The 19,999-nt window shown below is 38.3% G+C and overlaps 2 protein-coding genes and 1 long non-coding RNA gene across 4 annotated transcripts in view; all 3 read right to left on the minus strand.

Moving 5' to 3' along the window:
- LOC120741902 (protein mono-ADP-ribosyltransferase PARP14-like) overlaps positions 1 to 10,515 on the minus strand; it is a 38,488-nt gene extending 27,973 nt beyond the window's left edge. Inside the window, exons 1-6 of the mRNA XM_040045008.1 lie at positions 9,943 to 10,515; positions 9,728 to 9,852; positions 5,251 to 6,765; positions 4,930 to 5,166; positions 4,452 to 4,676; positions 4,310 to 4,364 (exon numbers count right to left, since the gene is read on the minus strand). Coding sequence (XP_039900942.1) covers positions 4,310 to 4,364; positions 4,452 to 4,676; positions 4,930 to 5,166; positions 5,251 to 6,765; positions 9,728 to 9,852; positions 9,943 to 10,114 — 2,329 coding nt within the window. The 5' untranslated portion in view covers positions 10,115 to 10,515. The remainder of the gene's footprint in view (positions 1 to 4,309; positions 4,365 to 4,451; positions 4,677 to 4,929; positions 5,167 to 5,250; positions 6,766 to 9,727; positions 9,853 to 9,942) is intronic.
- On the minus strand, positions 461 to 2,790 carry LOC120741974. The gene is made up of 3 exons (XR_005697733.1): positions 2,435 to 2,790; positions 589 to 651; positions 461 to 504 (listed from the first exon to the last, which is right to left on the minus strand). It is a non-coding gene; the product is annotated as an uncharacterized LOC120741974 (long non-coding RNA).
- A 4,531-nt stretch (positions 10,516 to 15,046) lies between the features above and the next one.
- The window catches only part of LOC120741900 (protein mono-ADP-ribosyltransferase PARP14-like), a 50,106-nt gene continuing 45,153 nt past the window's right edge, over positions 15,047 to 19,999 (minus strand). For both annotated transcript variants that reach the window (XM_040045006.1, XM_040045005.1), the window contains exons 8-14: positions 19,297 to 19,359; positions 19,036 to 19,212; positions 18,771 to 18,947; positions 18,025 to 18,654; positions 17,547 to 17,683; positions 16,408 to 16,588; positions 15,047 to 15,389 (exon numbers count right to left, since the gene is read on the minus strand). In XM_040045006.1, the coding sequence (XP_039900940.1) occupies positions 15,100 to 15,389; positions 16,408 to 16,588; positions 17,547 to 17,683; positions 18,025 to 18,654; positions 18,771 to 18,947; positions 19,036 to 19,212; positions 19,297 to 19,359 (1,655 nt within the window). In that variant the 3' untranslated portion in view covers positions 15,047 to 15,099. The remainder of the gene's footprint in view (positions 15,390 to 16,407; positions 16,589 to 17,546; positions 17,684 to 18,024; positions 18,655 to 18,770; positions 18,948 to 19,035; positions 19,213 to 19,296; positions 19,360 to 19,999) is intronic.

Genomic DNA, 19,999 nt, shown 5'->3' on the forward strand with positions numbered 1-19,999 from the left:
TTTTATTTAAAAATTCATTACACTAAATAACTACACAAAATGTCAGTTTGTGAATATTTCTGTCACCTCTGTTGATGACAGCTGGGGAATACATCTGCATTGCTTCCTCTTTAAAAGTCAAGAAGACATCGATCTTAATCAGGATGAGACGGATGTCAGTGAGGCTGGTCATGATTGATGCAGATGACTTGATCCCTCGAAGAATGGCTCCTGCTACAATCACAGGATTCAACCCTCCAGCTCCTGTTAAAACACCACTTGCATTTAGGTGTGTGTGTGTGTTTCACAACAAACAGAATAAATAGAAATGCCAAACAAGATACTTACCAGCACACATGGCAGGAATTGCCACTGAGTTGTATTTATGAATTTCACAATAACGCATGATACCACACACAAGTTGTTCAATGAGGACCTCATCCTGTTTTCCATGCACGTGTAAAATAGTTTTACATGGGAAGTTTCCAGACTGGGTCTCGAAAATTTGTCCTCGATTCACTTTTGCTGCACAGAAAGTGACAGAGGATGGATGAGTGAGAGTCAGATAAGTAAGATGAGAAGGTAAGTAGCAGCTTCTCTTTTTCTCACCTGCTTTCAGTTTAGCTTCCACCTCTGGTCCAGCTACAGTTAAGATGTCTTTGCATACTCCATCTGTAGATGACGAAAAATAAGAAAATATATATTAAAGAACTTACAATCTGTCAATAAAGGCAAGTTTGTGAAGCTGTGCTATATGCTAATCTTGTTCTAATTTTAGCATGCTAACACAGCTAATCAGCACCAGGACTGACTGGTGATGATGGTGGTTATTGACCTTTACATAACTATTGCCATCCATTTTTTTAGTAACATGCCGACTTTTGCTACTGTAAAGTTTAGGGCAAGTTGCACAGTTGGTTAACAAATAGATTTCGATTTGTTAGCATATAATAAAAATCACAAAAGCCAACCTTATAGTAGCAGGGAAGGAAAAGTTAGGGCTCCAAAAAGTCTAAGATAATTTTATTAAAATGAATATGTAGTGCCCATTGGTTAAATACTGATATATTTATATATTTAATAATTGTATTTAATTAGTAAGCACAACTTTGGATCAACAGTAGACAGCAACAACAATAAGACACTTGATGCCACAGTATTATTTTAAGTTCCCTTTTGTGGCACAGTTGAATACTTGCAGTGTAGTATCAGACATTCTACCCATTTAATTTCTTAGTCTTGCTTCCTGCTTACAGTTACTCATCAACCCTATTTCCCCAAATCAATCCACATACATTTATGAGAATTGGTATTCTAAGGTATGTAAAAGGTTAATCCTTGCCAAACATGCTTGGCTAGAAATCAAACGATACTCACGCCGAGTACACACTACAGGCAGCATACCTGTTCATCTTTGTTCCCTGCCGGACTGTCACTGAGTCACTTATTTTTGTTACTGTTTGATAATCCCAGTCCTGATTGCTTTCCAGCACCTGTGCCTCAGAGTTTTGCATTTTGTCATCCACTAAGCCTGTTCCTGCTGAATATGCCTAATATGCACTATGGGCTTTAAAATGTGGGCCGTCAGAGGCCTGTGGCCAAAGTTGCAGACTTATTTGACAAGGACACCCTACTATGTTTTAATGGCTTGACACAGAAATTTGGCATTCCAACCAAACATTTCTTCAACTCAAAAGCTTCATTTCAAAAACTCAAAAATCTCTAACATTGCCCACTCTAAACTCATTAGAGGACATAGCAATAAACCATCAGTTGAAGAAAGGTTTAATATCCCGTTTTTACAGCAACCTCAGAGATGGCTCTCAAACATCCTCAGAAAAAGAAAGACTCGCATGGTGTCAAGACTTAGAGTGTAGAATAACTACAGAGGAATGGCAAAAAGCCTGCTTGAAAGCCAAAACACAATCTATAAACACCCAATTTAAACTAATCCAGTATAAATGGCTAATGAGAACATATATCACCCCAACATTATTAAACAAATTTGACTCCAAAACTCTGGACATATGTGTTAAATGTGGGGAAAAAGGCACACTGATGCATTGCCTGTGGGAATGCTCAGAAATCCAAAAGTTTTGGAAAGAAGTTTTAGATGTAATTGCTCATATTACAAGTGTCAAGCTGAATCTATGTCCTAAACTATGCATCCTAGGAATTTTCCCCGCTGAAATTCGGGGATTGTGGTTTTTTTTTAGCCACAATCTTCTGCCTGTTACAGGCGAAATATAGCATAGCCACATCATGGAGATCCATTAGTAGACCACACTTGAGAACTTGGTTGTCGACACTGTCAAAATCCCTTGCTTTGGAGAAACTTACGTCTATGATAAAGGGTAAACATGCTTCCTTTAAAAAAATGTGGGGAAAGTTTTTGTTATTTTTGGAAAGTGAGGAGATGATCGATAGTGAACAGAAATGACTATATCCATTTAACCTGTATGGGAGAAGTAGTGTTGCAGCTGTTAAAGAGAACCTGGGGGGCCTGTGAGTGCTGGGCCTGTTCAATAGAAGGACAGGAGAAGAGATGTGAAATTAAATGGACTGGAACTGAAGAGGACGCAGCTTATCATTGCAACCGTTAGGTCGGATGCCTCTCTAACTAATTTGACACCCTTGGACTAAACTTCAGCCCGAAGCCCTGGAATAATGCACTTAAACCTAATGTCTCACTGTGTTATACCTGTTTTTTTCTGGAGCACTGTCTGTTAACCCTTGTTTTTTGGGGGGGGTTTTTTTGTTTTTTGTTTTTTGTTTTTTTGGGGTTTTGTTTGGGGTTTTTTTTGTTTTTTGGGGGGGGGGTTGTTTTGCTTTGTTTTACTTATCTATATATATATTTTTTTTTTCTGTAATAATATCTGAATACTCTACATGGGAGAGTATGTATAACTATATCTGTGTGTTTCCCCAACACTGTTCATACACGATGTACATACATTACTATTATACACTCAAATTTTTTTTTTTATTAATTTCCTCCTCTATTTTATTTGAACTCTCTCTTCCTGTTGGTTAAAATGTTGTTGGAAAAGCAATAAATAAAAAATAAATCTTTGACAAAAAAAAAATATGCACTATGATTTCACATATAGTTTCACACATATAATATGTAGCTGCTGGGATGATGACATTTTTTATATAATTTGGATCATTTTTTTTTTTTATCTTGTCAAGGTCTGTGTCATTGTTGTAAATTGTTTAAGATGTAGATTATGTTATGTTATGTTATTTTATGTAGTTAACGTTATGGTGCTTTTATTTTGAAAGTCAAGCTTGTTTACAAGTCTCGCTTTTTCCTTTCTGGAAGTCAGGGAAACACCTGTAAGTGTGGAGCAAGAATGAGCCCGTAATGTTCTTTATTGAAAGTCACGTTAAGTACAATGAACTTTAACTACACGCTTAAAAGAAAACCTCTGAAGAATGGTGACTAATTCATTTTTTGCAGCCAACGAGGTATTTATTGGTCTATTTTGTTTTGTTGTACAGTGTTATTTTAGGCGCTGTGTCTTACGTTGAGCCTTTATATTGTTAATGCTGTGTAGTTTTCACGGTGGCTTTGGAGAGCAGTCTTCAAATAAACCAGTGACAGAAAACCAATTGCGTTGGTCTGTGCTTCGAGGGAATTATATAATATGTGAAACTATAACCATGATCAGTACTAGATCTCAAATACAAAAAATTATCTAGTTTTGCTGGCCCATGTGCATTAGAAAGTAGTGGCATAATTACTTATGCTGCTGGACCATGACTATCTATTGTATTTTTGCTGAGTATATATAATTATATGGTTTTTAGCTAATATACGTGACCTACTGATAATGCCAGATGAAAACTTTGATCTTCAAAGATTATATTCATATGGGCATCCCCATTTCTGTGCAGATATTAATGAACAGCTGTAAAGAGCTATGCTACCATTGTGGATAAAAATAATTTTACAGATGCAACTGGGTTGTCCTGCTCACTACACCTTCTTGTTTTCCCCAGTTTCACCTACCAAGGTCAAAACTTTTGAAGTTGGTTGTGTTCACCACAACATCTGTAGTCTCATTAGTGATGTCACCAAACACCACGTGTAGTTTAACCCCACTTCCCACTGTCATGATGATGTCATCTAGGTCACTGGTGAGGGACCTGAAGATTGCTGAGAGGAAGAAGACCACACATTAGCTATTGTTTGATATATTTAATCTGATGACTGAGGGTACTAATGAAGATGGTAAAATATGGGACTGGCTTAATGAATGCTTTTTATCTGCTCACTATGCATTAATATCACATAATGAAGACAGTCTGAGTAGTGCAAGTTTACCTTGGCCTCCCTGGTTCATAATTAAGCTGAGCTGTTTGTAGACATCATGATAGCACTGCAGATAAAAACACAGAATAACATGATAGATAATTGATTCCTGCATGTTACAGATCACATACAGGACATATCAACTGACACTGACCTCCTCAGAATCAGGGTAACCAGGTTTAATGACAATGTGGATGTTTGTAAGAGATCCAGAGGATGCAGATAATCCAAACTGGTGAATGACGTCAGTCAACACTTGAATGGCTTCTCTCAGCGGGTATTTTAAAATAACACCTGGCCCAATGATCGGAATGGCCACTGAACCCAAATTCTGCTGTACACAAAGCTCCAGACACCTCTTCAGACCGTTACCAAGAGCCTGCAAATCAAAATTTACATATTTTTAAACAATGCTTTCAAACTTAACTCTTGTATTGCACACTGCAACAGAGCATACACGGAAAACTGTGGGATCCACAAAAAAGTTCAGTTTGGTTGCATAAATCTTCCTTTGCAGTTATCTGGTTTGTGCATTAATATTTTCGCATTAATTTAGTATTTTATTATCTTTAATTATCTTTTCTTTTGTGTTTTCCATCACCAGAAGTGTTAATGAAAGTCCTTAATTTTACCTGAACACTCTTTCCTCTTACTCCGTCCCAAGGCAAGCACTCAATGAAGAAAATCTTGGAGCAGCCCAGAGATGGAGGTGCATCAACCAGCTGAACATCACCAGGGGCGAGGGCACAACTGGCTAAGACTGAATCAAACTTTAACTTTAATACATTCCCAGCTTTGGCCAACAAACTCTTGCCAATATTTGTAGAAGTCAGCTGCTTGTTGAGCATGGGGACCACCAGAACATCCGCCTGCAGAAATAATATTGAATAACATGAATGTTGATATTTTATTTTGGGATTATGGGAAATAGAATTGAATGGAAATAATCAAACCTGTTCATTTTCTAAACTGCTGAGTTTGATCTTCAGGTTTGTTCTGTTGATTGCAGAGTTTCCAACTGTGCTGTACATGCTGCTGCTGTAGCTGAGAGATCTAGGTGTGTCGCTGAGTCTGCTGGTGTTTCGTGGTCTTTGCACGTTTGGGGTGGCTGCAGTTTGTTTATCTCGGATAATGACGTGACAGGAACCCTCTATCAGCTCTTTAGTCACTTTACCCTCTTCCTGGAAGTACTGCTGAGCCCCTGGTCCATCTAGAGTCAAAGTGTCTACTATAACACTGTCCAGAGTTGATGTTAGGGCCTCCTTGGCCTCCTGAACATGACATCGAGCACCAGACACAAACACACAAGGATTTGGAAAATGTGAGGCTTGTAAGGTCACCTTGGTCTGCTTCATGCCAATCAAGTCTAGGATTTTATTAAAACAGTCGACCATTTCAGGATGAAGCAGATTGATGTTTTCTTGAGTTGAAACTTGATTCAACTGGAAGTCATGAAGAACTTCATTGAGCTTGGCCACATTTTCACTGAAGCCCACCAGTTGGACTTTGGTTGTTGAGGTTCCCCTGGCGCCTGGCATGTAGCTGATGTCCACTCTGAACTCTCTACTGTTTGCCTCGTTTTTGGCTTTTGTCAGAATTTCTTTCAACCTGTTGAGATCTATTGCACCCTGCAGCTGTACAGTGGTCACTTTAAAGTCTCTCATTACTGCTGCCTCGGCCATATTTAAAGCATCAGAGGACAAACTGGACAGAACCAGATCTGCACCCACCTCAAAGAAAACAGGGTTTCTGAGGCTCTGCTGGAAGCGAGTTTGGTATTTTGGGATGGCATCACTGGTCTTCATGAAGGTTAGCAGAGCTGTAGGGAACTTAACGCTCTTCTCCTTTATGTTCTTAATCAGTTCATCCAGTTTTGTAGCTCCTGACTGCACCTCTTTGTCAGGGCCCTCCAAAGTGATCATGGCACTACCTCTGATGATTGCAACCTCTGGACAATTAGCACGCATTTCTCGATTGAACTCTTCTTCTATGAGCTTGAAGTTCTTCTCCACAATCGGCACTTCCTTTTTGGTGGGTAGGCTTTTTTCCAGAATTGCAATCTTCTCCTTCATGGCATCAACCTCTCCCACAACCACAGCATAGCCACTCTCTGTGTAAACTTTGATATCATCTGTCTTAAAGGCCGAGTCCTGCAGTACCATTTTCAACTGCTTTGGCTCAAGCACATGATAGCAGAGGTAGGTTTCGGTGAGCTGGACAAAGACCCGATCCACTTGACACTCCCATTTCTCTGCAGCACCACCAAATCCTCCTCCTGGCCCCTTGTCAACCTCTCCTCTAACCAAAACCTCCTCTTCATCAAAATTTAGCTCCACTGTGCAGCCGATTGACGACAGTTGTTTTTCCAAAAATTTGTATGCTTTACAGTTGTCTCTCAGGAAAAACAGCAGGAAAACATCTATCCTGAAAGTCTTCTCAAGACCTTTTATGTTCGGGTTTGTAGAGCTCTGAAAGAGGGAAAGAAATCAAACAAATTTGTCAGTTGATGCTTAAAGATGGGCTACTTATTGTAAACAATTTACCACATAGGGTTGGGCAGTAAGTCAAAAATGAATCATATTCTTCATCCATTATATACTATCTCTGCTATGTCCAGTCTATGTCCAGTCTGCGGCATGCATGACCCCCTTCATGGAGGAAACATAAAACACTGCCAAATATAATTACCATTTCCATTGTTTGGACATATATGTGGCTATAGTAAAGACAACATCAAACAAAAAGAAGACGACTATGGGAAAATACCAAAACTATCTCAGTTTTAGTGGTTCAGTATATTTACAGCACAAACCTAGTTTTTGTGTGCTTGCCTTACAATCATAATCATTCATTATTCGAACCTGAGGAAAATGTTTAATTAATCACAATTTTGATTTAACGTCCAACCGCCCAGCCCTAGCTCCACAACGTCCAACGCTCAAACACCATTTTAATCAGCAACTCTTAAGAGAAAAAAGACATGTCTTAGTATTTGTTTCTTAACCCTTTAAAGCTGGTCGGAGCGGGCACGCTCCGTTTTGCATAGCTATTTTTAAATCCCGGTAGCGCTGCAACCAAGTAAGCTAGCGCAATAATTTTTTTTGTATATGAAGCCGGAGGAGTTGTACTTACATCTTATGCCATCAGCTTGTCCTAGGTCACAGTTTCCTTCCACATATAGCTTTGCAAAAACTGCATAAAAAGCACTTGCAGCAAGTTTATTTATTTTCGTTTTTCCTGCAGTATATAAAAATTGGTGTATTTCAAAAATAAATCTATGAAGACACTTAAAATAAATTTCCTGTGGTGGGAAACTGTTTTGTGCAACTTTTTTGTATTTACAGTTTTGAGGGATAAGCCTCTTATATTTTTCTAACTAGAAATATATGTTAAAAAAACAAAACAAAAATTTGTAGTTTATTGCACTTTTTTGCAATTTATGTAATTACTATGCACTTAATGCATACATATTATTAAAATTTGGGTTGTATTGATGTATAGAAACTTGAAATGCTCCCAGAAATGGCACTACAGCATGTAAAAATATAATATAAGCTCTGGCGGACTTGGTTCTATGGTAGGTCTTAAAGGGTTAAATAAACCAGTTCTAAAAAAAAGGTGTTGAGCAGTTTGCCACAGCATTTGCCACTGTGGAATTAAAGAAATTATTTTATGGCTACAATATATTCTGCATCATTAATGATATAATCTATAGTATTGATACTGCATTAAGATGTTTATTAAAACCTGCTGACTTTATATTAACCTTTTTATTACTGGTAAAGCTAAGACCATTTTATACACATTGCATTTTGTGCTCAGTAAAGAGTTAAAGCTCAGTCAATTAAAGGTCTCAAGCTTTGTTTGGCGCGAATGTCCAGGCAATCTATTGTGTAGGTGACTTAAGAGCAACAGAAGGTTAAAACTGCATACACACTTACAAAACACATATAGTACATATAATCTAGAAACAGGCTTGAGTGAAGGCCTGAATGTATTCAGCTTCTTGTTGCAACCTGTGGCATTTGAGTTTACTTAGTAACAGGTGACAGAAGATGGGTCAACAGGAGGACAAGTCCACGGGGACCTCCAGGGCCTGAAATCATCGCCATATTTGGGAAAAGATGTTAGAAAGAGGAACTTCTGTGTCTGACCTTAGCTCTAAAAATCATCTCATTGTCTGTACAAGATAGAAATGATGTTCTTAGAAATACAAAAATATGTTATACAACGCATGAGGGGGCGTCAAACCCTGATGATATATAAACCATTCTCTGTGTATTTTTGGGCAGAAGACATATGCTGATGTGATGCTGTGTACTTCTTCCTGCATGTGTGTTCTTAATAAACTCTTCATCTGATTGCACTCTACTGGGGCCTCCATTGGTTTGTTTTTGTGCCACTTGTCGAATTCGGGACAGATTCATACAGTCCTATGTTGATAAAAACACATTAAATTAATATCTGTTTATATGTTTTTGGTTTTTGATTGTTATATCTGACTCTGACACTGTGTTAGAACAGAAATATACTACAACCCTGTTTCTAAAACGGACAGGATATTGTGCACAATGTAACTGAAAGTAGAATGCAATGACTGGGTGATAATTTATAAAACACAATATTATTTCACTTGTGTGCTAACGGGATGCAGTGTCAATGGATTCCAGAAAGAATTTAATATTTTGTTGTATTTCAGATATATATATCTACTGGGATTTTCCTACACAACCATCTCCAGGGATTACAGAGAATGGAATGAAAAAGAGAAAATATCCAATTCTCTGCATGAAAACGTCTTCTTGATGTCAGAGGTCAGAGGAGAATGGCCAGACTGCTTCGAGTTGATAGGAAGGAAACATTAACTCAAATAACATCACAACATTATACTAAAAAATTAACAGCAAAGATTTAAAGCGGCACTGAAGTCTTCCCTGTTACTCTCAAGGTGTACCTAATAAAGTGTCCAGTGAGAGTGTTACCATCTGGCTTTTTATGACCTATGTGTTTTTTTATTAAAAACAGTATCTTTGATGATATGGAAGTGGAGTATCATACATGGCATTGGTTACTTGCTTGTCTACAAAAGCTTTAATACTAAATATTATATCTGTATCTGCACAGTGTGCCATGATGTATTTTTCAGGTAATGTGTTCTTATTTAAACAATACTGAACATGTATTTTACACTCTGTATTAACAGCGAGACTCAGAAGTGAAAGAAGCCTGAGAACTGTCAGTCACTGAAAACACTGAGGCACAATGAAATGAAAACTATAACAAAGAAATTGTTTTTGTCAATATTGTCCTCAGCTGTCCAACTTTTCCTGGAGGTTAACTCATTCCTCTTAAACTAGTTTGGCCACATTATTCTGGCGCTCAGTTTTTACTGTAACCAAAAGTCATGTTTGAAAGTGCAGTAAACTGTACCAGTGATTGGCTTGTTGATGGCTGGTCAGAGGTCTCTAGTGAACTTGTCCGGCTCACGGTCAGCCGCACTTCTCCACTCGGAAGAGTGATGGTGTGAAACTTCCTCTGCAAAACTCTGTCTTGATCTGTAAAACAGCCATAGACAGAGTCACTGAAACAGCCTGAATTTAAACACAAATCTAAAAAAATATTTTACAAATGACCGACTGTCCTACCTTCTTTTAACTTGAAACAGATTTTATAAACTCTTCCTCCGAGTTTTTCAAGATTACCGCAGTCGCCACCCCCGGAGTCTCGCCTTTTCTGAAAGTATCTCCTCACTTTCTCCTTCTCTCTGTCTGTAAAGTCAGTGGCTTCAAAAAACAGTGGATACTGATATTCATCCATTTTATCTGCAATTCTACACTGACATGAGAACTTTAAGCCCGTCAAACATTTGTTTGAGCCACTCTGTGAGTGCCCATTTTTGTTTCACTTTCACTTTTAAGGTATCGCCTCTTCGTGTTTACACTCCCACACCCAGCAATGGAAAAAGTCCGCACTTAATTCTCAGGGGCTTTTCTCGGCTCACCTGCTCTGCAGGTACTTTAAAGGTGTTTCAACTGTCAGAGTATAACTCTAAATTATATTTATGTCTTAATATGGTTTTGAGAAAGACATTTTACCAGTAATTATGCTGACAGCAAATAAGGGGTTTTATGCTTCATCTGATCAGATAGAAATATTTTAGTAAAACAACAACTGAAACAACAACAAATATATTTCACATAAACCCATTCATCCACCCATTCGTTCTCTTGCGCTTATCCCTATCTGGACGCAGTGGAGCTGGAGCCTATCCCAGCTACCATAGGTCTGTAGAGGCGGGGCACACCCTGGAACATACAGGAATGCCTTCGTGTAAAACCTTCCTTATATCCTGCAGTATTACCACACCAACCCACTAGGTGTCATTATAGACCCAAAACTGTGTCGGTGCAGTGAGATGTAATAGTAATCCAGGAAAATTTGATATTCAAGTTGTTTTTATTCATGTTTTGCTTCATTTGACATTTAGGTTTAATTCATGATGTGCCCTCCAGAGTGAAAGAAAACATATGTAATAGCAATGGAGTCATTTCTAAAATGTTAATTCGTTAATACAATGAATGAAAAGATGTTATTTAAAATGTTTATAGAAACTATGAAGCAGTTTTAAGAAGTAAAGCACAATTATTGATGTACTGATAAAATACATTTATGTAGGTGTTACACTGTGTGTTCATTAATTAATTAATTAATTCATTAATTCATTAATGAAACAGTTTAAACTGATGTTAGGCAATGAATGATCTAGCTAAGAAAGACAACAAATTTAATTTGGATGTTCAGACACACACGGCCCTGACTCAGTGAGTGTCAGAGGAATGAATCCTAAAATCTGGAAATCAGTCACAGTTTTTGTACCTGTATCCTTTATTTTTCTTTCTCAAAGAATTTATTTTAAGAGCTAAAAAAGTATATCTAAAAATTCAGAGGGCAAAAAAAAAATCATTGTTGATGTAAGACATTTTAAAAACACTTTGATTTTTCATAATGCTACTAAACAAACTCAAAATCACATATTATTCACTTCTGAGGAAATTGCAAATATTTAAGAACCCAATCTTTAGAGTCCAATTGAAGTAAGCTTTGTTTATTATGCATTAACAAATAATGACACGGTTTTTCAACATATGGTTTGAATAGCATTGTTGAAATGCTCATATTTTTGGTGTAAATTGTCAGAAAGACCAGAAGAGACCACGTATATATGTTGCACTGTCTCAACATCAACAGTGATCTGTGCTTCTTTAAATATGTCCTTCCCATTCAAAGGTTCTTCAGCAGTTTTTCCTTCAGAGTGATTATTTTTATGGCTGCTCAGTTGATAGTAGGTTAGATCAGCAAACAGTGACAGCGTTGACTGAGAGTGGGAAGGAAAAACTCCCTTTCACCTTTTAGCAGAACCAGGCTCAGGGAGGGGCAGCCATCTGCCTCCCCACAGCTAAGAAAAATACATCAGTTTATAGACAATATTTTAACAGTGTGACAGTAATTTGAAAAGAAAAACAAACTACAATATCTCTTAAAATACAACAGTGAAGCCATACAATAAACCTGAACAGAACTGATACAAATATTAATCATTTTATAACCACCCCCAAAGCCAGATTTACACAGGATACAACATACTCAAGTACCCTTTTGCACCAGAGGTAGTACTGTGAAATCACTACTCAATCATAATGCTAAACTTCTACCTTCATCTGCTTGCATGGTTGCATTGCTCCAATTGTGACTTGGGGTGTTTTCACACCTGCGCCGTTTAATCTATTTAAATCAAACATGGGTTAGTTTTCCTCCTTGGTATGGTTCAATTGTCCAGGTGTGAACAGTAATTGTACTTGGTGTGGACCAAAACAATGCCTATTTGGTCTTACTTTGATTGGCATGGCCAGGCTCTGGCAGATGGTCTCGGTACAGTTCCAAAACTCCACAGCGGTTTGTTTATGCTGTGGACGTGATCCAACCCCAACTAACAGGTGTATGTTACAAGTTTGAACTAAAAAAAGAAACTCCTGTAGCCGTGTAGACTTTGTATTCTCAATCCACAGAGGTGCTGTAGATGTACAAAGATCTCTACAGAGTAGCAGCTCGCTGGGAAATGAATATAAATTTTCAGTTTTCTCTCCCAGCACTTTCTTCTTGTATTTAAAGTAGAAAGCTCAGGGCATAAAGGTACTTTATGTAATTACCCTTTAAAGTATTTAAATACAAACTTTACTGCAGGGGACAGACTTTTACTATGTGGATTTGTTGCAATCTCAGAAAATTGATTCAGATCCAGATCAGATCCACTTCTTTGGATTTTGTTACCTGGAATTTTCGGCATTTGTGTGTCAAAATTTTCAAATCTGTGTTTCTCTTTAAATATTAATATTTCCTTTTAACCAGCCTGATCTGTTTGTCTCCTTGTCAGGCTTTAAATTTCTTCCAGGCCACTGTGAGAAATAAAAATGTAAGAATGTGTTCTTAAATGAAGCTTTCACTGATTCGCTGCACCATCTAGGGGTACAAAGTGCTATTACATAAAAAATTCAACGTGTTTCTGGTTCTACCTCATTATTGCAATCTGTTAATAATCTCAGTTAAGTTTGGAAGATTTTTAGATATTTTTAGACCAAGGGCTTTACAATAAGCACCTTCAAGGCTACTTTATGGTGAATTAAAGTAAAGCTGCGATGCTGTGTCTTCTTAAGTAGAGACTTAAAGGTGTGCATCACATTATAAATTGAAATGTCCCATATGTGAAACTTTTAGCCTTCAATTATAACAATAATAAAAAAAAAATCTCATCAGGATGTTTCGGTATCCTCTGTTGTGTTGTTTTAATTTTTATGTGTGTGCCTTTTAAAGTCTGAACTGTAACATCACAGTTTGGTTTTTGTCCCACTCAGTCACCTGACATGTTGTCGTCCCTCAGAGGATGCTGTGTTTCTGGATGATGAGATGGAGAGGGAGGAGTGTGTGATGACCGAGATGGGGATCATCTATCATGGTTTCTATGATGACATTGCTGAGACTGACTGGAACTATGGACAGGTCAGAGAAAACCAGACTGAGGCTCTTCAGGACTTATTTACCAGTTGTCTTGTGACTGACCTGAGGGTTTTTATGCCTAGTTCAGGGGTCGGCAAGCTGCGGCTCTGGAGCTGCATGCGGCTCTTTAGTCCTTATAGTGCGGCTCCGCGTGGTTTGGGAAAATAAATTAGAAGTATTTAGCAGAAGTGTATTTTATTTATGTTAGTTCTTTTTTAACTTGTAGTTCTAGAAATATAAAAATACAATTATATTCTATTATTTTTTCATCGCTCAAAATAAGCGTCATACCCGCCAAAACGCCGTGCATTTATCGAGACTTTCAACCCCAGGTAGGCCAATTATGGATCTTCGGATCCACATTATGTCAGCAGCTCCACCATGAACTATGTTAAAAACAAACACCGCTCACAGATGACAGCTTACAGTCCTGCGTAAAGATGAAAGCCCTGATTTGCAGACGCTGTGCGCAGAGGTTCAGGAGCAGAAGTCCCATTGTAAACATACCACGGCAGACCCGACGATGTTTCCATGAACACGCTTTTCAGCTTCTCTTTATTGACCACTTTTCACACACGGTTGCTGTACACATACAGCCGGCTACAGCTTTTCAGCTCACAGCCCGACACATACCAACAACAGCATAGAGAGCACAGACGTTAAGGCCGCGAGGCGTGATTGTGAGTGCCGCTCAGGTGCGCCCGCCTCCCCTGCAGCAGCGCTTCAGACCACGCCCCGCCACACAGATTAACCAGGTAAAATACATATTTAGGCAGAATTTTGCAAATATCTATTTTTCATCTTTTAGCAGCATAGTGCTTTTTTTCCAATTATTTTTTAAAAGTCAGGTCAAGGCTCCAAAAGCCCAAAGGTGATATAAGGCTGGCGGCTCACAACAGTTTTTGTTTGCTACATGGATCATTTTAGTTCAGCTGGGTGTCTTTCCTTTTGTTATATTTCTTTAAGAGTTCACAATGTGTTCATTACATAAATAAAATGTAATTTTCTCTGTAGCACTTCATGGATTTCATAAGCAACACACCTTAGTTGTTCACACAAAGCATAAAGGTAAAAAACAATATATACAGTGTTATCTTCATTTTAGATGTCAAAAAGTATTTGCGGCTCCCAGTGTTTTCTTTTGCGTGGAAACCAGGTCCAAATGGCTCTTTGGGTCTTAAAGGTTGCTGACCCCTGGCCTAGTTCAACGTGTTCATTTCCCATTTAGAGTAAGATAGACAATAACGAAGGTGTAAATTAGAGCTCGTGTCCTTGAGATTCTCAGTCAGGTCCAACACTGTCTTGGTATGGTCTGGTTTGATTAAAATAAATAAATAAAAAAAATATAAACTAAGATAACTGCCAAAATCCTCAGCTTGGGGGTTTAAACAGGAAGTCTGCTGTTGATTACCCACCTCTAATTTCTCAAGAATGGACCATTGTCAGTCAGTAAATCTTTATTAGGGTATTGTGCCATGTTCTCAGATTAATTAGATGTATTCAAAGCACTTTACACTTGGCAAGGTGAAGATGTAAGAAGATCAACTAAATAAAAGATTAAAACCTGCATAATTGTGTAATATGTTTCCAGTGTTTATGTACATATATGTAACTTTTAATTTCATTTGAAGCAGCTGCTGTTTAGCTAGGTCGGTGACAGTGACAATTCAATTTTTTACTTTTATATTATTCATAATTGATTTTTCAGACACTTTCATTTATAAACAGTGGAAAACACTTTTCCTTTACTCTCACTTGAATGTGATGAGGTAATCAGGGTACGCTTGGTTGTCATGAAACACAACATACATGCTGGGGTTATCCATTTTGTCTACCACACTGTCATAGCGGTCATGAGGCTGCTGGGTGTTTCGAGGTGGAGGCACCTTCATGGTATCCTTTTGGCCCTGAGCGAAGACACCTGTGAGGACTCGGGCGACGAACATTAACTGAGAACCATCAGCAGCTGGCTTGGAGTAGGTGGGTTGAGCCGAGTAGTTGGCATTTACAGCAAAGTAGGTCCCGTGACCGTATGCAGTTGCTGAGGGTGAAAAGAGAAAAGGAAATTAACAATAGATGATTGTATTTACACTGTAGTGACACAGAACTAGTTACTAGTTCACTAACCCTGCCTTTGTTACAAGTACTGTTTATTTCATATCTTTCACCAGGTGTTCAAGATTTTAACCATGCAGTGGATTGCAGCATGTTTTATTAGTGCATACAGGAACATAAAAACATGTCTTTAAGAAATCAAGTGCCGTTACTCTACTAGGCCTGAAAAAAAAATCCCAAAAGCCTTCACAATCACCTGCGTTTTTAAGTGTTGCCAAAGCCACAAATGCTTACCAACAAACAAACAAACCATATCGGTTTTTATCGTTTCTCAGAGTTATTTTTTCATCGTTTTTATTGTTAACTCAGTGTCCCTGGGTCTTGTCCCGTGTGTTATGAATAAATCTTTTTTTTTTTTTTTGGTACCGGTACTAGTTTTATTTTGTTGTATTTATCTGCAACACCTTAAAGGCCGGTCCGTGAAAATACTGTTGGACATAAACTGATCCATGGCGCAAAAACGGTTGGGGACCGCTGCTCTTCAGGTCCCACCACAACATTTGACTTTGGGCTATTGTAGCACTTTCCTTGTCTTCTTTTAGCCATTTTTTATTGTCCTATTGACCCAGCATTGTATAATTTTGAGCATTTGACTTTCTAGAACAGAGACGTTCATTGTTGACTGAATGACTCTAAGGTGCAAAATCGTTTAACGCATTTGGCTGTTAACTCACGGGCTGCTGATTTCAGACCACCCAGGGATGTAGTCTCTATGCTTAGAAGTCAAGCACTAATCTATTTTCACAGAGTTCTAGATATCTACCAAAGCAGGTGGAGGCATAATCATCCAGAGAAGAGCTGCTTTATAACAAGCTTTAAAACTCTAAAGCCATAAAGAACACCAAACTTTCCATTAAGGAATATAAAGAATATAAGAAATAAAGAACCATTTATAACACAAAGTTTTGGTTCAGTAAATGTGGACTCTATAAAAAGATTATCACCATTTTGTCCAGCAAAGCTCCTGTTGAATCCAGTTTTCACTATGGAGTCGCAATTTTCCTGGGTCGTCCCGTGGTACAGAAGTTTCTCCCCTGCTCCTCCCTCCTGTGCATTCTCATCAGAAATGTGCTTCCTCTGTGCTTCATAGGTGCGCCGCAGGTGAATGTTCTGCAAACGCTCAATCTGACATGAGAGAAGAAGGACAAAGGATTAAAGAGCTGCCTAACAAGATAATCCAGGATATTAATTACATCTGAGGGGTAGTTCAAAGTATGTCATCATAGTGATGGCATAGTTTCAATGGCGGATTGAAAGTAAAATCCTCCTAAAATCCCAAATGAATGCTGAAATAAATAAACACAATTTAATTAAATGAATCATCTTTTAAAAGAGGAAATGAATTTATTTGTAAAATGTGACATTGACTGATTTGGAATTAAATTTTAATATTATTTTATTCTTCCCTTTTCTATATAAATGTGTTTTGTTACTGATAAAAGAAGTTTTCATATCACCGAATGTGGGAGTGAAGCTGTGGAACAGACTTAGTGAGGAACTCAAACACTAAGTCTGTTCCACAGTTTGTCTCCGTTTCTCGTCATGTTGTCAGTCTTCATGTCCTACTGCCATGTACCCCCCATGTGCAGTTTACTTCATGTTGCCACTCTGCTTAGTTACCACGCCAGGAGTTTTGTTTTGTACTTTCAGTTTGTAGTTCTCAGCAATAAAGCTGCATAAGTTCATGTTTCATCTCTGGAGTCCTGCATTTGGGTCCAACCTCTGCTTGCCACACAGCCAGACCTTGACAAACCCCCTTTTAACATGTTGTTACTGATTATGATTATTTAGTGTTAAGCCCCAATAGCAAAAACAACCATAACAATACGTGGACGCATAAGCAAAATCATGTTTTCGATGACATTGCCATTGCAGGATTTTGTTTTTTGCTAATAGTCAAAAAACAAAACAAAAAAAGCCAAAGAATTGAATAAACAACTGTTATATTTAGTGAATCAAAAATAAATAAACTGTTCTATTGACTAAAGAAGAATAAAGTAGCGACAAAGCAGCATTCATATTATAAGACAGGTAATATAAATAGAAACTGAAATGTTCCCTTACACAAAGGACAGCCACCCACCTTCATCACAGTTTTGGCAACAGTTCGTTTGAAGGCCTCCTTCACTGCCCGGTACTCTGCAGAGGAAGGCTCCAGTGTAACGACCTTCAAGCTCTCATTAGCAGCCATGCTGTCCCAGTACAGAGGGTAAGTAAAGTCTGAAAGAGACAAGCATATATAGCATATACAACATGAGAAGAGACCTAGAGCCTATGTTGAGTTTTATTTTGCTATTTTACTGCAAATCTTTAATGAAGCACGTAAAAAGAAAAAAAGATTTTAATAGTATCATGAATGAATACAACCAAAACTTGCAATGGAGCCCGTCTGACAATAATATAACACTCCTGTTAAATCAACATGATCCAACCTTATCAGCTGATCTAGGATTTTCATACTTTTTGTTTAAAAGTGAACAGTTTATGGTTGCTTTCATGTTTCACAATGACTTTTGCAACCTTCTTTACTACAAGTAGTTTTTTAGTTTCTTTCTTCTCACCTCTCAGATTCTCAAGTCGCTTTAGCTTCATCGCCTGTCTGCTCAGTTGCTGTGTGGCCATCATTGTCTGTAGATTAACCTCCCATGTGAGTCCCTGTGCGTCTTTTATTCCTTCTGTTAATTCGTTGTTTTCCAGTTGGTGATTGGCTGTTCTGGGAAGTCTTTCCCAGTTTCCGTTATGTGCCAGGATGCACCAAACAACTCGGAGGTACAATTCCTCCTCCTCCCTGACTCTCACCTCATTAGCAAGACCCATTAACTGACACTGATTCATTTTCTGCATCACTCGGGTGACCCCGTCTTTCAACCCGCTCACTGTTAGAGAGCCAGACTGATCAGTTTGCATGAATAAACCCTCAGACTCCACCAGCTCCTTCAGCTCCATCATGCCATCCTGGTCGAGGGGTTCCAGTTCCTCCTTTAAGAAGGTTTTACTGGAGCACTGTGTGTGATATTGATGCTTCAGCTTTTCCATGGCATCATCAACGTCTTTTTTGGAAAGACCCAGGAACGTGAAGACAGACTGCTGACTTGTAGAGCTGATTTGGAGACTGCTGAGGTATGCACTCACAGAAAGAGGAGGCTGTTGTTGTTGTACTTGAACTGGAAGTACTGGAAGTACTGGAAGTACTAGAACAAATCAGGAAAAAATTTCAGTAAAATAAATTTGTAATCAGTTTTTATTTTCAAATTCGTTTTAAAATTCAATTGCACATAAGATGTCAGTTTGTGAATATTTCTGTCACCTCTGTTGATGACAGCTGAGGAATACATCTGCATCGCTTTCTCTTTAAAAGCCAAGAAGACATCGATCTTAATCAGGATGAGACGGATGTTGGTGAGGCTGTTCATAGATGATGCAGATGACTTGATCCCTTGAAGAATGGCTCCTGCTACAATCACAGGATTCAACCCTCCAGCTCCTGATAAAACACCACTTGCATTTAGGTGTGTGTGTTTGTGTTTCACAACAAACTGAATGAATAGAAATGCCAAAAAAAAAATACTTACCAGCACAGATGGCAGGAATTGCCACTGAACTGTATTTACAGCATTCACAATAGCCAATGATGCCACACACAAGTTGTTCAATGAGAGCTTGATCCTTTTCTCCACATACATGAAAAATAGCTTTACAGGGGAAGTTTCCAGACTGGGTCACATAAATTTCTCCTCGATTCACTTTTGCTGCACAGAAAGTGACGCAGGAAGCATGAGTGAGAGTCAGATAAGTAAGATGAGAAGGTAAGTAGCAGCTTCTCTTTTTCTCACCTGCTTTCAGTTTAGCTTCCACCTCTGGTCCAGCTACAGTTAAGATGTCTTTGCATACTCCATCTGTAGATGACGAAAAATCAGAAAAATATATATTAAAGAACTTACAATCTGTCCGTGAAGGAAAGCTTGTGAAGCATACAGTGACTCATCAACCCTATTTCCCCTAATCAATCTAAATGCATTTATGGGAAATGGTACTCAAAGGTAAGTCAAAGGTTAATCCCTGCCAAACCTGCTTGGCTGGAGATCAAACATTTCTCATGCCAGGTTGACACCACAGGCAGTATACCAGTTCACCACGTCACCTCTGTTCCCTGCAAGACTGTTATTGACTCACTTGTCTTTGTTATAGTTTGATAATCTGATTGCTTTCCATCGCCTGTGCCTCAGAGTTTTGGATTGCCATCCACTAAGATTAATGTGCATATTATGCGTAATATGCACTTTATTTCACTATGTGAAACTATAATCATGATAGGTATGAGATCCAAAATACAACAAATTATCTAGTGTTGCAGCTCCATATGCATTACAAAATTGTCAAACTGTCAGTTATGCTCTTCATAAGTATATAGTGAGGTTTTTAGCTAATCCAAGAGGCTTGTTAATAATGCTAGATGAAAACTTCAAAGATTACAATCATATGGGTATCCCTATATCTGTGCAGATTTTCATGAAGAGCTGCTTTCCTTTGTCATCC

The sequence above is a fragment of the Simochromis diagramma genome, unplaced genomic scaffold, assembly GCF_900408965.1.
Source record: "Simochromis diagramma unplaced genomic scaffold, fSimDia1.1 OVJJ01000590.1, whole genome shotgun sequence".
NCBI lineage: Eukaryota > Metazoa > Chordata > Actinopteri > Cichliformes > Cichlidae > Simochromis > Simochromis diagramma.